Genomic DNA, 12,646 nt, shown 5'->3' with positions numbered 1-12,646 from the left:
CCATTTTAAAATATAAATCCGATATTTCCAATATATTTCCGATATATATCTAATATTTCCGATATTATATTTCGGATATATCTGATATTTCCGATATATTCGATATTTCCGATATTTTAAATAGTTTGGACTGGTTACCAAAAAAATGGATATATCCGAAATATCCGATATATATCGGTTTTTGGGTACACCGATATATTGATCGGTATCGATATTTTGGGCCTTGCCTTCACCTAGGTCTGGACCATCATTGGCCCTTCCCCAATTTTTCTGAGACAAGCATATCATTAGCAACCGTGCCACTAATCTTGTAAAACCGTCAGTATTTCTTATGCAACCTCCTTTGTCTACATATATGATACCATCAACATCTTCTTCCACGCCAACTGCGCCCCCTCTCCAATCTCCCGTGAGTTTACAGCTGCCCTATGGTGCTCCTATACTTCAAGCCTTCCCACCACCTACTCCACCTCCGTCTCTCTCACCAACTACTCCAATTAATGGACTAGGAGTTACAAGAGATAAAGGTCGTGATACACTTAGGAGGCTTGTACAGGTTTCTTCTTTCTAGTATACTGTGTTTTCACCAAGAATTTTATAAATTAGTACTGTGACTTAGCCTCGTGAACTTTGTTCATTTGTTTGTGTTTTGTTTGATTTTTGTTTTTGTCTCTATTAATGATTATGAATCATAATAAGAGCAAGTTCGTAGCAAGCTAGGCTCTCCGATTACAGCTAGTAAATGTATCCCTGTGAATGTGGCATTGTATTAGAGTGTCCAACAGTTTATTCTAGGGATTCGCTACGTATGATCCTGCTCTGTCTTTCAAGATGGGTAAACAAGAGGTGCGTAGAAAGTGGAGCTCTTCAATGGAGCAATCTACTCGTAGGGATTTTGCTATAAACAAACAACTTGGGATGAAGCGAGAACATTGATTCTGTATTGCTCTGACATAAAGAAGAAAAAATATTTGGACCCTGACTGTTGGAGAAGAGTGGGACCTCCCAACCCATCCATTGTTGTTGCCGTGGAGACGTTTCAGGCGGGTTACCTACCAAATACTGCATCCATGTAAAATTGACCTTAAGAGAGTCAAAACTCTTCAGATATCCAGATAAGGGAAACATAGTACCATCAATGCTGAAGAATGGTGCATGATAAAGTCAGGACCATCTCATATTAAAATCTAGGCTATCGTTCTATCACTCGTGACAGTCTGCCTGATTGTTTCGCTTTTGATTTTATTTGTGCACTAGAATACTTTGCACTTGTAAAGTAGATGCTTGTGTACTTATAAGTAAAGGCTTGACTATTTTCTAACTTTCCTTCTTATTTGTTTTGTTTTATAGAACAACCAGTTTGTTGACATGTTCTATGAAGAGTTTTTAAAAGGGACTGGTTGAAGAAGCAACATCAGTCAGGCAGCTACTCTTCTGTGAATAGTATCCTCAAGGACATGGATTGTTGTCAAAAGTTTTTGTATAGGTACTATCTCTCTCTCTCCACATTTATTTTGACAAGTTTGTAGGCAGTTGAAATGATGTTCCCTTATATAAGCTTACTTCTTGTTCTCATCAGGGTAATGTTGAATCACACAATATGCACAGGTTTTATAGGTGATAGTCGAGACAACCCAGAGAGCTTTACTGTTTTTGAGGTAGCCAGTCGACTTTGGGAGATCGTATACATGTGTAGAGACTTTGTAGTTGGATTAATAAGGAGAGAATGTTTGTGGTCAGGAATTTGAACTATTGTACAACAAATGCTTCAAATTACGAAGTTGAAATGTGTCCTGTATGTGACAAGAACGATAAATGGATGTAGATTTGTGACAAGACATTTCTTCCTTTTTCAGTTACTGTTGTGCTCAGCTCAGTATTTGCTTAAAATCTAGAACAAACTGATATGATATAGATTCCATCTTTCAATATTTTTTGGTGTTTTCTGGTGAAGATTGAATTTCATAGTCTTGTAAATCTGTTCAAATGATACATCTTGCATATGTTATTTCTTAACAGGGAGCATGTGCTTGTAACCACTGAAACAAGTTGATCATTTCTTTAGTACACGGTGGTCTATCAGCATGTGCGCACAGGTCAATCTGCATTTGCCTCCTATATATAGGTCCATCTAACTGCAGTCCATTGGATCTGGGATAACAGAAAACGAATATCCTTGAGCACAATATGACGGTACTATCGGCGATTATAGTCTTTGTAGAGCATATGGAAAGGGAATGCACAGCCCGTCTCGATGATCACTGATGACAGTTTAAACTTTAAAGGAGCCAAAGGTTTAGGACCTGATCTGAGTGCACCAAATTCAGTCATAGCAGCCGAAGAAAATCTTCTAGGGCATGTGCTCCATGTAACCACCATGTGGTTCCGCCACCAAGGCCCAAAATTTCGATATCAGTTAATATATCGGTGTACTCAAAAACCGATATATATCGGATATTTCGGATGTATCGGATATCTCGGTTTTTTTGGTGACTAGTATGGACCAAAATATCGCCGATATATCCGATATATCGCCGATATATATCGGTATTTTGGTACACCGACATCGATATTTCCGACATATATCCACCGAATATAGAACCCTTTTTTTCCCGATATATATCGGAATTTTCGATATGAAACTTTATATCACCGATATAATCGATATATATCGGTTGACTTTTTGACCATTTTAAAATATAAATCCGATATTTCCAATATATTTCCGATATATATCTAATATTTCCGATATTATATTTCCGATATATCCGATATTTTCGATATATCTGATATTTTCGATATTTTAAATAGTTTGGACTGGTTACCAAAAAAATGGATATATCCGAAATATCCGATATATATCGGTTTTTGGGTACACCGATATATTGATCGATATCGATATTTTGGGCCTTGGTGACTAGTCCAAAGTTTCTAAAATATCGGATATCTCACCGATATATCTCGGATATATCGCCGATATATCTCGGATATATCGGATATTTCGGAAATTTCAATATTAAGTTATTAACAATTGGTCAAAAAGTCAACTGATATATATCGATTATCTCGGAAATATCGATTATATCGGCGATATAAACTTTCATATTGGAAATTCCGATATATCTCGGAAAAAAAGATGTTCAATATTCGGTGGATATATATCGGAAATATCGATATCGGTGTACCAATTTACCGAGATATATCGGCGAGATATCGGATATTTCGGTGATATTTTGGGCCATGTCCGCCACTGCCTGTATCATGACTGATGCAATACAAATCCCAAAAGTACTATGAAGTTTCCGATCATAGTTTTCGTATGAATGATGTCCAAGAATTTCAAAGAAGCGAACTCACTTATAGGGCGATTAGGATGTCTCAATTGAGGTAGACTTCCTTTTTTACTGTAACTAGTCAAAGGTGGCTTCTGATCACTCATTGATGATGACACATCGTTTTTACTCAATTGTATAAGATTGAACATGCACCTTAGGGACTCCCTTTGAATGAATTATTTAGAGTTTGCAGTAAAGCAGATCGTCCTTCATTCTCGATGCAGTGCTTCAGCTATATTTTGTATGGATATATCATCGCTTTGCTTTACTTTGTATACCCTTATGATGAATTCAAATTATGTATCATCCACCTGTCTTAGATATGTACGATAGAGTATAAATTCCAGTTATCCCTCTATTAAGCCAAATTAAGGTGTAAATACAAGCTTATAAACCTTTTTGACTTTTTAATTATGAAAGCTATCAGAGAATGATGTTTTTCTTTTAGTTTTTCTGTCAGAACGAGTACAGTTTATTCAGAAATAGAAAGATAAATTCCCATCCATGAATAATCCTCAAAAGTTTGTTTTGGTGAGCCATCTTAGCATTTCTCTAGTTGTTTGTACTGCATCTTGAGTAAATAACTAGCTTATTCTTATTAAACTTCATGAACTTAAATAGTTTAGAACTTGCCACATATATGTCTACCGAACCCCTTCTTAGGCATTTTAATTTTGTACGATGGAGGCCAGATACAGTTCATTTTCTTCTCAGGCACAGATAAAACAGCAAGGTGAATATGGATCCATCCATAGTGACATGATAATTGGTTTTGGGAAATGGGAATTTGACCCCATGGATCTAGAGAACCCATTTCCTAATAATGAAGGTTCCGTCCACCTATGGCAAGGAGACCAAGATCTTCTTGTGCCGGTTGTTGGAATCTCTTGTGTATTTCTAAATACTAGTGTGTGTGTGCAAAGTGGAGGAGATGAACAAATGGTATTCTCGCCACTTTAGTGCATAGTAGATAGTCCCACATTGGTTATCCACCACATCGGGTAGGGTTCGGGCCTGGGCTTGGGCTTGGGCTTGGGCTTACTGTTGTGGGTAGTGGTTTGACCAATAGCTTAAACTTGTTTTGTCTTTTTCTTGAGCAGCAAGTTTCAGTGTTCTATTAGGAGTTGGTCTCTCTTTCTCCTAACCTCTATAAATAGGATTTGTGAGTCCATAGAAAAATAGACTTGATCGAAACTCAACTCGAGAGAAAAACGAAAACTCAAACCAGTCCTTTTCTTCTTCTTCTTCTTCTTCCATCGGCCGCCAGAGAGAGTTATATTGTTGTTCTAGAGGGTAGTCCGTTCTAGTGCAAAGTCAGTTTGTTAACCATTGAATCCTGTGGGAAGACGCCATTACCTTTCTCGCACCATTGAAGGGGCTTAAATCTTTCTGAAGAAGACCCGACTAAATCCGCGCTTTTGGTTATTCCCGCCATCACCGTCCTTGTTTCTTCATTGCTCTTCGTTCCTACGTTCTACTTTAGTTGCTGTGTTCATACAACTATTCTAACAATCTTAAGGAAAGAGTTTTGTAGTAGAACAAAGGAGAATGCTTTTATACAATCAAAAGATAAGTCTTTTACTTTGAATTATTTTTGTGTTATTGTGTTATGACTTTAGAAATTTTCTAATAATTTCGTTTTTGTTAGGAAACCAATTAAAGATTCAATATTTATTGATCTTTTGTGGTTTATCAAACCCTATATGGTTGTAGACCTTTCTCCTACGTTTGTGGGAGTCAAATATGAGATTTCTATCAAGAAAAACGTCAAAGTTCGTCTTTTTGACTCTTTGCGTCACTTTCGTTACGAAACTGCTATAACTTTCAGCTCAGAACTTCGGTTTTGCAATCCGCTTTTTGGGTTGAAAAGCTGATTCAAAGAGCTTTCCAGTGGTATAAGGCTTGATACCCAATTTTTCATGAGCTGGTTCAGAATTACAGTTCTTTTGAACTGTTTTTCTAGGAGGAAAATATGGTAATCCGATTTTTCAATCGGTTAGGTATCGATTTCTTTAAGCTCTTTGCAATTCTTTTGGTTTGATTATATGGTGATATTCTTGCCTTGAGTTGCATGCTAGTTTTTCTTAGGAGGGAAATCCCTAAGCTTAAACTTCTTTAATAACCTAGTCAACAAATTATAATGTTTTATCAATCGAGGAATTAATTGGTTTGACTAGAAGTAGTTTGATATTAATTTTCTTTGTACATATGTAGATGTATGTAGATGGTCTAAGAGAGACCTTAAGATAGTTAATATCAACCACACTCAAATCTTGGATAGTAATTATAATGTATTCAATGCATAATTGCTTATCTTTATTAATTGAACGTGTTGTTAGACGATGGTTATAATTGTACTGTTGTGAAAATACATGTTAGATGAAGTAACTTGTAGCTTATATCCAATATAGCATATGTTAAAGTTGTGTAGCATGCTAGTTTTGGATATTAATCATCGTGGATTTACTTTAAACTTGATAATAGTTTATTGGTAAATTTTTCTAGTTGAAGACATTAATGGATTGAGCCATTAGATGTTGTGGTAGTACTTGAGGTCTTGTTGATAGGGTATTTTATCTTACTTGAGCTCATATAAAAAGAGGAGGTGGAGTCCTCGGTTTTTTTACATATTCAAAGGCTAGATTTGCTTAAATATTGTATACTTTTTGTTGTGAAGGGGTACAGTTAAAGTTTACTTTTCCTGAACCTATGATATGATATTTACCATGTTTGGCATGAATGCATTATTTAACATTGACATGAAGTTTAACCATGTCATATATTATTAAGTAATGAGCATCGTTGTCTACGAAAGGAAACAATATGGGAAACAATCAATATCCTCTTAAACCTAATTTAGTCAAGGAGATGTAAGGTAATGGTTTGTCTTCTTAGACAATATCCTCCAGTGACTATTTTAGACAAGGAGATGTAACACTTGTAGATTGTCTTATTAGGCATTATCCTCCTATGACTATCGATAAATAGCCAAGGTGATGTACAAGTGCGTGGATTGTCTCCCTATGACAGTTGGAATGTTGAATGATGAAAAGAAGGATGATAATGATATTATCTCGGGTAAAACCTTTTTCATCTAATTCTTCTATTCTTTAAAATTCATTTGAATCACTTGTGGATTTCCTTTCATATAGATAGCATGAACATAATATGATTATGTTTAATATGATCTAGAATCATAGACTTGAGTAAAGTATATTCTTGTCATAAGAGTGCATTTTATTGTTGTTGTTTCTTTTAGTGTTTGTAGCGGTATAATGTGCTTTGCATGTAAGTTTGATTAGGTTGAGTAACCATTGAACTGCGGGGGTAGTGACCCATATGCATGACACTTGTTTTACCATAGTTCATCTCACAAGATAATTGGAAAGACAATTGAACTACAAAGTATGGAAAGGTCTTGGGCCTATCCAAAATGTTTCAAAATGTGGGGGTGTCTTGCCAAGGCTATTGTGAATGAATCTAAAATATATATATATATATATATATATATATATATATATATATATATATATATATATTTTTTTTTTTTTTTTTTTTTTTTTTTTTAGAATTATTAAGTAGATGTTCATTGGTGAAACTCATAATAGTGATGTTTGTTTTCAGTTGTCATGAGTGATAACAATTTTGTAGATACCACACTATTATTGAATGTCTTATATGTTAATTTTATTTGAGGTTGTGCTTTCTAAGAAATTGGCATAGAGTGGTTGAATGTTCATAATGAACTACATAAGATAATCCCATTATTTCTGCACAAGAAATTTGGAAGACTATCAATGAGTATTTCCACCATTAACGGTGATGATGTTTATATGTTTCTTAAGGAAGATTCATTAACCTATAAGGAAGTTGTCCGCCATGAGAAGTGTCTTTTTGAAGGATACAACTCCTCTAAACCGGACTCTTGATTTATTGGGGATCTATAGGTTGAATTGGATCTTCAAGAGAAAAACTAAAACGTGATAGTTGTATTGCAAAATACAATGTTAATAATAATAGCCAAGGGGTTTCAATCGAGACAAAATTTATACTATTTTGAAACCTTGCTCATATAACTAGAATTTCTTCTACGTAATTCTAAAGACTCTAGTTGAGTAGTTGTCTTGGAACTACAATACCAAGTAGTACCGTGATGAGTGAAGGTATACAATTTAGTTAAATCTTTGTATGAGTTGATTCAAGCCTATAAATGGCATGAGCAATTCAACAACATATTAGTGTCATATGGATGTCAAAGTACCGTTGTTGATAAAAAAAATGTGTACTTTCTTTAGAGCAAAGCAAGACATATGTGTTAATCTCTTTTGTTTAGATGATTTAATATCATGAGTGCTAGCATTGAGAATGTGTATGAGACAGAGAAATTCTATTTGAAACATGACATAAACCGTCATTGAAAATGATAGTTTATTATGTTGTTAAACTCATTTCTGTAACTGCTATATTCAGTTTTCAAGATGTTGACGTTTGAATATGGTTGAAGGCCACAAATATTACCTTAAACCGGACCGGCCGGATGGTATAGGGAATTTCGGCACTCTGAAATTGAATGACCGGTGAATATAGGAATTAAAACTCATGTTGGTCTCATTATATTGTTATAGCACTTAGTAGAAATATTTTTCATTGAAAAGTATGGGTATTATGATAGTAAGCATGTGTTAACACATTTTGTGGCAAATATCCATCTTATGAAAAATAATCTCCTTGTGTTTTCTCATACTAAATATGTCAATATCATTGGTAGCCAATTGTACTTGATGGATAATGTATGTGAGACATGACATTGCCTACATTAATGGCATATCGAGCGAATAACCCATTGTGTCCTTATAAGGAACTTTGATGTATATTGTCGATTATCCAAGTACTATAGCAGCCATTGATTATAGACTGATATTTAGTAGATTTCCATCATTGTTAGAAGGGTAATATGTTATAAACTAGATCCAGTAATGTTTATGTGTTTACCTTTGGTGGAAATTGAGTGTCTTGGATATCATCCAAGCTAATCGCCTTAGAAAAAGCATGTGATGATGCTGAGTGGGTTAGCAACCTCTTGGCAAATCTTCCCATTGGCTCTAAACAGCCTCGATGTGTATATGCTTTGCAACCGTCTCATTGCAATAGCTAAGACATGTTATCTTATGTGCAATGGAAAAGAATACATGTAAGTTGAGATATAACTTAATCAAGCAACCGCTAGAGATTATGTTAGGTTGGACTTAGTTTGGCCACATGTCTAACTGCACCCACTTCTTTGGAGGCAAGTGGTTATATCGTCGAGGGGATGGGACTTTTGCCTTAGATAGAGGGGCTTATTAATCGACGGCAACCCCACCTATGTGATTGGAGATCCTATGAATTAGGTTCAAAGGGAAAAACAAGTCACCTCGTCGCTCTGGTATGCTATTGTCTTTCTTTGAGACGTCCCACCCTATGACTAGATAGCATTATTGTATACTTTGTATAACTTGAATAGCAATGAGAAAAGGCTGAGTTATTTTACTCTTAATGGAATCCATAGTCCATTATTTTTTATGAGATAGTGTATTCTAACTGCTATGTACACTTGATGGATATCCACCTACGTGAATGTAGAACTGGGTCGGTTCTTATGAGTATTCAGGCAAGTACTCTAGAGCATTCACATAACACAGCAAATGAAGGGCCAAAAGCAACAACACCGCTGAAATCGTGCATATAATGAAAGAGCAATGTGGGTGCATGTCCTCTATTTTACTACAAGGGAATGTTGGTTCAAAGATTTTTAATCCACCACTTTCACGTTATTATAAGACATGTTACCCTATGACCGTTCAAGCCTCAGAAAGCACCGAAGATCTTATGCATTGTTTTTTCGATTCTCTCCGGCATTTCGTTAACCCATTTCTTTTGTAATATCCTATTCCAAAATAGTGGGGACTATTAGTATTTTGAAATAGTGGGGATTGTTGGAATCTCTTGTGTATTTCTAAATACTAGTGTGTGTGTGCAAAGTGGAGGAGATGAACAAATGGTATTCTCTTTTACTTTAGTGCATAGTAGATAGTCCCACATTGGTTATCCACCACATCGGGTAGGGTTCGGCCCGGGCTTGGGCTACTTGTTGTGGGTAGTGGTTTGACCAATAGCCTAAACTTGTTTTGCCTTTTTCTTAAGCAAAGAAGTTTCAAGTTGTTCTATTAGGAGTTGGTCTCTCTTTCTCCTAACCTCTATAAATAGGACTGTGAGTCCATAGAGAAAAATAGACTTGATCGAAACTCAACTCGAGAGAAACGTAAAACTCAAACCAAATTTTTTCTTCTTCTCTTCTTCCTGTCAGCCGCCAGAGAGAGTTATATTGCTGTTCTAGAGGGTAGTCTGTTCTAGTGCAAAGTCGCCATTGTTAACCATTGAATCCTGTGAGGAAAGACGCCACTTTGTTGCCTTTCTCGCACCATTGGAAGGGGCTTAAATCTTTCCTTAAGGACAGCCTAATCCGCGCCATGGTTATTCCCAGTTACTGCTGTCCTTGTTTCTTCATTGCTATTGTTCCTTCTGTTCTACTTTAGTTGCTGTGTTCATACAACTATTCTAACACGGTTACCTTGCAGCCTACATTTACCGAAGCTCCCATGGATTCAGATATCACGAACTAACAGAGGCAGGCCACATGTTCCCATATGCTTTGATGGTATTGGTGAAAAGTTTTGAGAGCACTTCGCTTGGGAAGCGGTGACCTCTATCACTAACTAGGTCAGTAAGCAAAGATTTTATGCTTCGCATAGTCAGTATTTTAGATTTTTGGTGAACTTCTGTGTTGTTTCTTTTTGTTTCCATCACCGATATATTCTTATCGATCATTCTCTTGTTTGTTGTTATAATTTATAAGAGGATTGCTTCAAAAGCTTCTATGGTCGATTATCTCAAACTAGTATTCCAGGTTTGGCATTTGATGCATTATTGCATTTTGATACAAAGCCGCATAACCGTAGGTCTCCTAAATAGTACACCCAGTTTTGCTCATAATTACTCTATTTTAGCTCAAGTTTACATAGCGAATCAACGATGCTTACATGTAAACCAAAGACAACCCATTTTTTTTTTTTTTTTTTTTTTTTTTCGAATAAAGCTTGGGGTTACAGATACACCCCTTTCATTAATTAACGCCTCAAATACAAGTGTCCTGCTTTGTCCTCACCCACAATGTCTTGAAGTCTAGCTTCAAGGGGTACAAAGTAGTTGTAGCCATTATAAATCGCAAGAGCTGCCAAGTAATCACCGCCCGATTACATTCTCTTCAAAACGTGAATGAAATCCACCTTTACATCCTAGAAACAACATCTTTGATGGCCGTCAGATGGATGTCCCAAAGAAGCATACCAAGGTGCTAGTTCCTTTCCCATCAAAATTTGAATTGCATTCATGGAGTCGGAAGCAACTAAATTTTTCGCTTTTTGATCAAATCGCAACCAAGTAAGCCTTCATAAATGACTTTCATCTCTTGATATAACACTGACCTAGTTCCTCCTGAGCCAATCATTGTCACCAAGTACGGTACAGGTTTAAAACTGTGTACTTGAAAAAAAAAACTTAGTTCGTGTTTTAAACGGAACGTCTCGGGAAAAAAACGGAAAAAAAAAAAAAGCGTAAAAAAACGTGGGGGCATAAAAAACGGGTTTAAAACGTATAATACGTAAAAAAAACGGTAAAAACCTATGATAAATAATATAATAGATAAGGAGTTTGATTTTTTTTATAAGAGTGGAAAAAAGAATAGACACAAAATAATAATAATAATAATACAAATGAAAGAAAATTCAAATACATGAAAGTATCAAATTATCATTACTCATCCAAATATTAGAAGTTTTAGATTCGGTGCCAAAACTCGACTCAAAATAAGATACTACTAATTACCAACCATAATGACATAATTAAGTACTACAAATAAGTTAATAACTTTAAAATTTTCAATTAATTATTAATAGTCCAAAGCAAAATAGAACAATCTCAATAAGTCAATCTAACACCCACTCTTCAAAAAGGTAAACTCCAAAACCTTTTTCTTTTATAACGTTTTCTTTTAGGAAAAAAAAAAAAAGTTTTAAACGGGAGATTTTCAAAATCTCGGGTTTTAAACGTTTTTTAAGTTTAAAACGGGTTTAAAACGTTTAAAAACGCTGCTTTTTTGAAAACTTCGGGTTTTAAACCGGAACCGCATCCTTTGCCAATATCTCGGGTTTTAAACACGTTTTTTTCAAAAAAACGCCGTATTTGGTGACAATGGAGCCAATCTACGCAAGAAATACTTCTCTATTAGAGTCTCTAATAAGACCTCCATTACACTCAAGTGATCATCACCGCTGAAGCATCCGAGTTGAGCTTGATGGAGGTGTCCACTTCCGGTTTGGTCCATATGCAACTGGATTGAATGCATTGTTTGTAGGAAGCCTCGATGCCAAGCCTGTCCAAGAGGGACTTTGCATCTGGATTGAGCTTCACCTGAATTAAAAGCTCTTGCAGATAGCCCTTCATGGTGTTCATGAGATTGGTATAGACAATTTGCCATGGCAGTGATTTATGTTCAAAGCGTCTCTGGTTCCTCTCATTCCAAATGAAGCTTATAGCTGCACAAGCAAAAACTTTGATAATCTCAGCTGTTGCTGAGTTAGAGCTACAGATACTCATGATATGGTGCCACTCACTGTTTGAGCTCAAAATTGATGCATTGATGCCTAACATGGATTTGACTCGACTCCAAATGTACATAGAGTATTGGAAATCAAAGAAGAGATGATGTGAGTTCTCCCTAGCCATGTTACACAAACAATAGCTTGAGGAATGAAGGACTTTCTTTTTAATCAACCTATCTTGAGTGGGAAGACTATTGACAAATAATTGCCAAGCAGTGAAGGAATGCTTGGGCATGACAAGTTTACCCCAGACAAGGTTGAACCAAATCACTTTTTCTCTAGGGATTCTCATAGCTTCATAAGCCGACTTGGAGGAGAAGAGTCCGTTAGAACTTGGAGTCCAAATAATCTTGTCTTCATGTAGGAATCTGTTGATATTTGTACCCAGAATCATGTTTTTAAGAGGTCCCAGAGGCAGAGACATAACATGATCATTCCAGGACCACACAGAGAGCAGACTTTAGCATCAAGAGGCACATGCAAAAGATTTCTAGCTTCAGGCATGTCAATAAGCAGAGTCTCAGAACACCATGGGTCATACCAGACATGAGTGTTTTCTCCATTGGAGATGTTGTATTTAATAAACCTCTTAGCGTCATCCCTAGACTTCAA

At 35.9% G+C, this 12,646-nt stretch overlaps 1 protein-coding gene and 1 long non-coding RNA gene across 2 annotated transcripts; one reads left to right on the top strand and one right to left on the bottom strand.

Moving 5' to 3' along the window:
• Nucleotides 1-248: 248 nt before the first annotated feature.
• Nucleotides 249-1,859, top strand: LOC147496909 (uncharacterized). The gene is made up of 3 exons (XR_015194967.1): nt 249-556; nt 1,351-1,486; nt 1,580-1,859. It is a non-coding gene; the product is annotated as an uncharacterized LOC147496909 (long non-coding RNA).
• Nucleotides 1,860-11,687: 9,828 nt separating this feature from the next.
• LOC147496908 (uncharacterized) lies at nt 11,688-12,428 on the bottom strand. Its single transcript, XM_086562698.1, has one exon. It carries the CDS (start codon nt 12,426-12,428, stop codon nt 11,688-11,690), a length of 741 nt encoding a protein of 246 aa, XP_086418824.1.
• Between the last annotated feature and the right edge of the window lie 218 nt (nt 12,429-12,646).

Source organism: Coptis chinensis, chromosome 5 (genome assembly GCF_015680905.1).
Source record: "Coptis chinensis isolate HL-2020 chromosome 5, ASM1568090v1, whole genome shotgun sequence".
Lineage (NCBI taxonomy): Eukaryota > Viridiplantae > Streptophyta > Magnoliopsida > Ranunculales > Ranunculaceae > Coptis > Coptis chinensis.
Note: the sequence above shows the minus strand (reverse complement) of the source record. Positions and strands in the feature narration are given on the sequence as shown.

Excerpts from the sequence above, each read along its gene's own strand:
- LOC147496908 (XM_086562698.1), bottom strand. The coding sequence starts at position 12,428 with ATGATTCTGGGTACAAATATCAACAGATTCCTACATGAAGACAAGATT.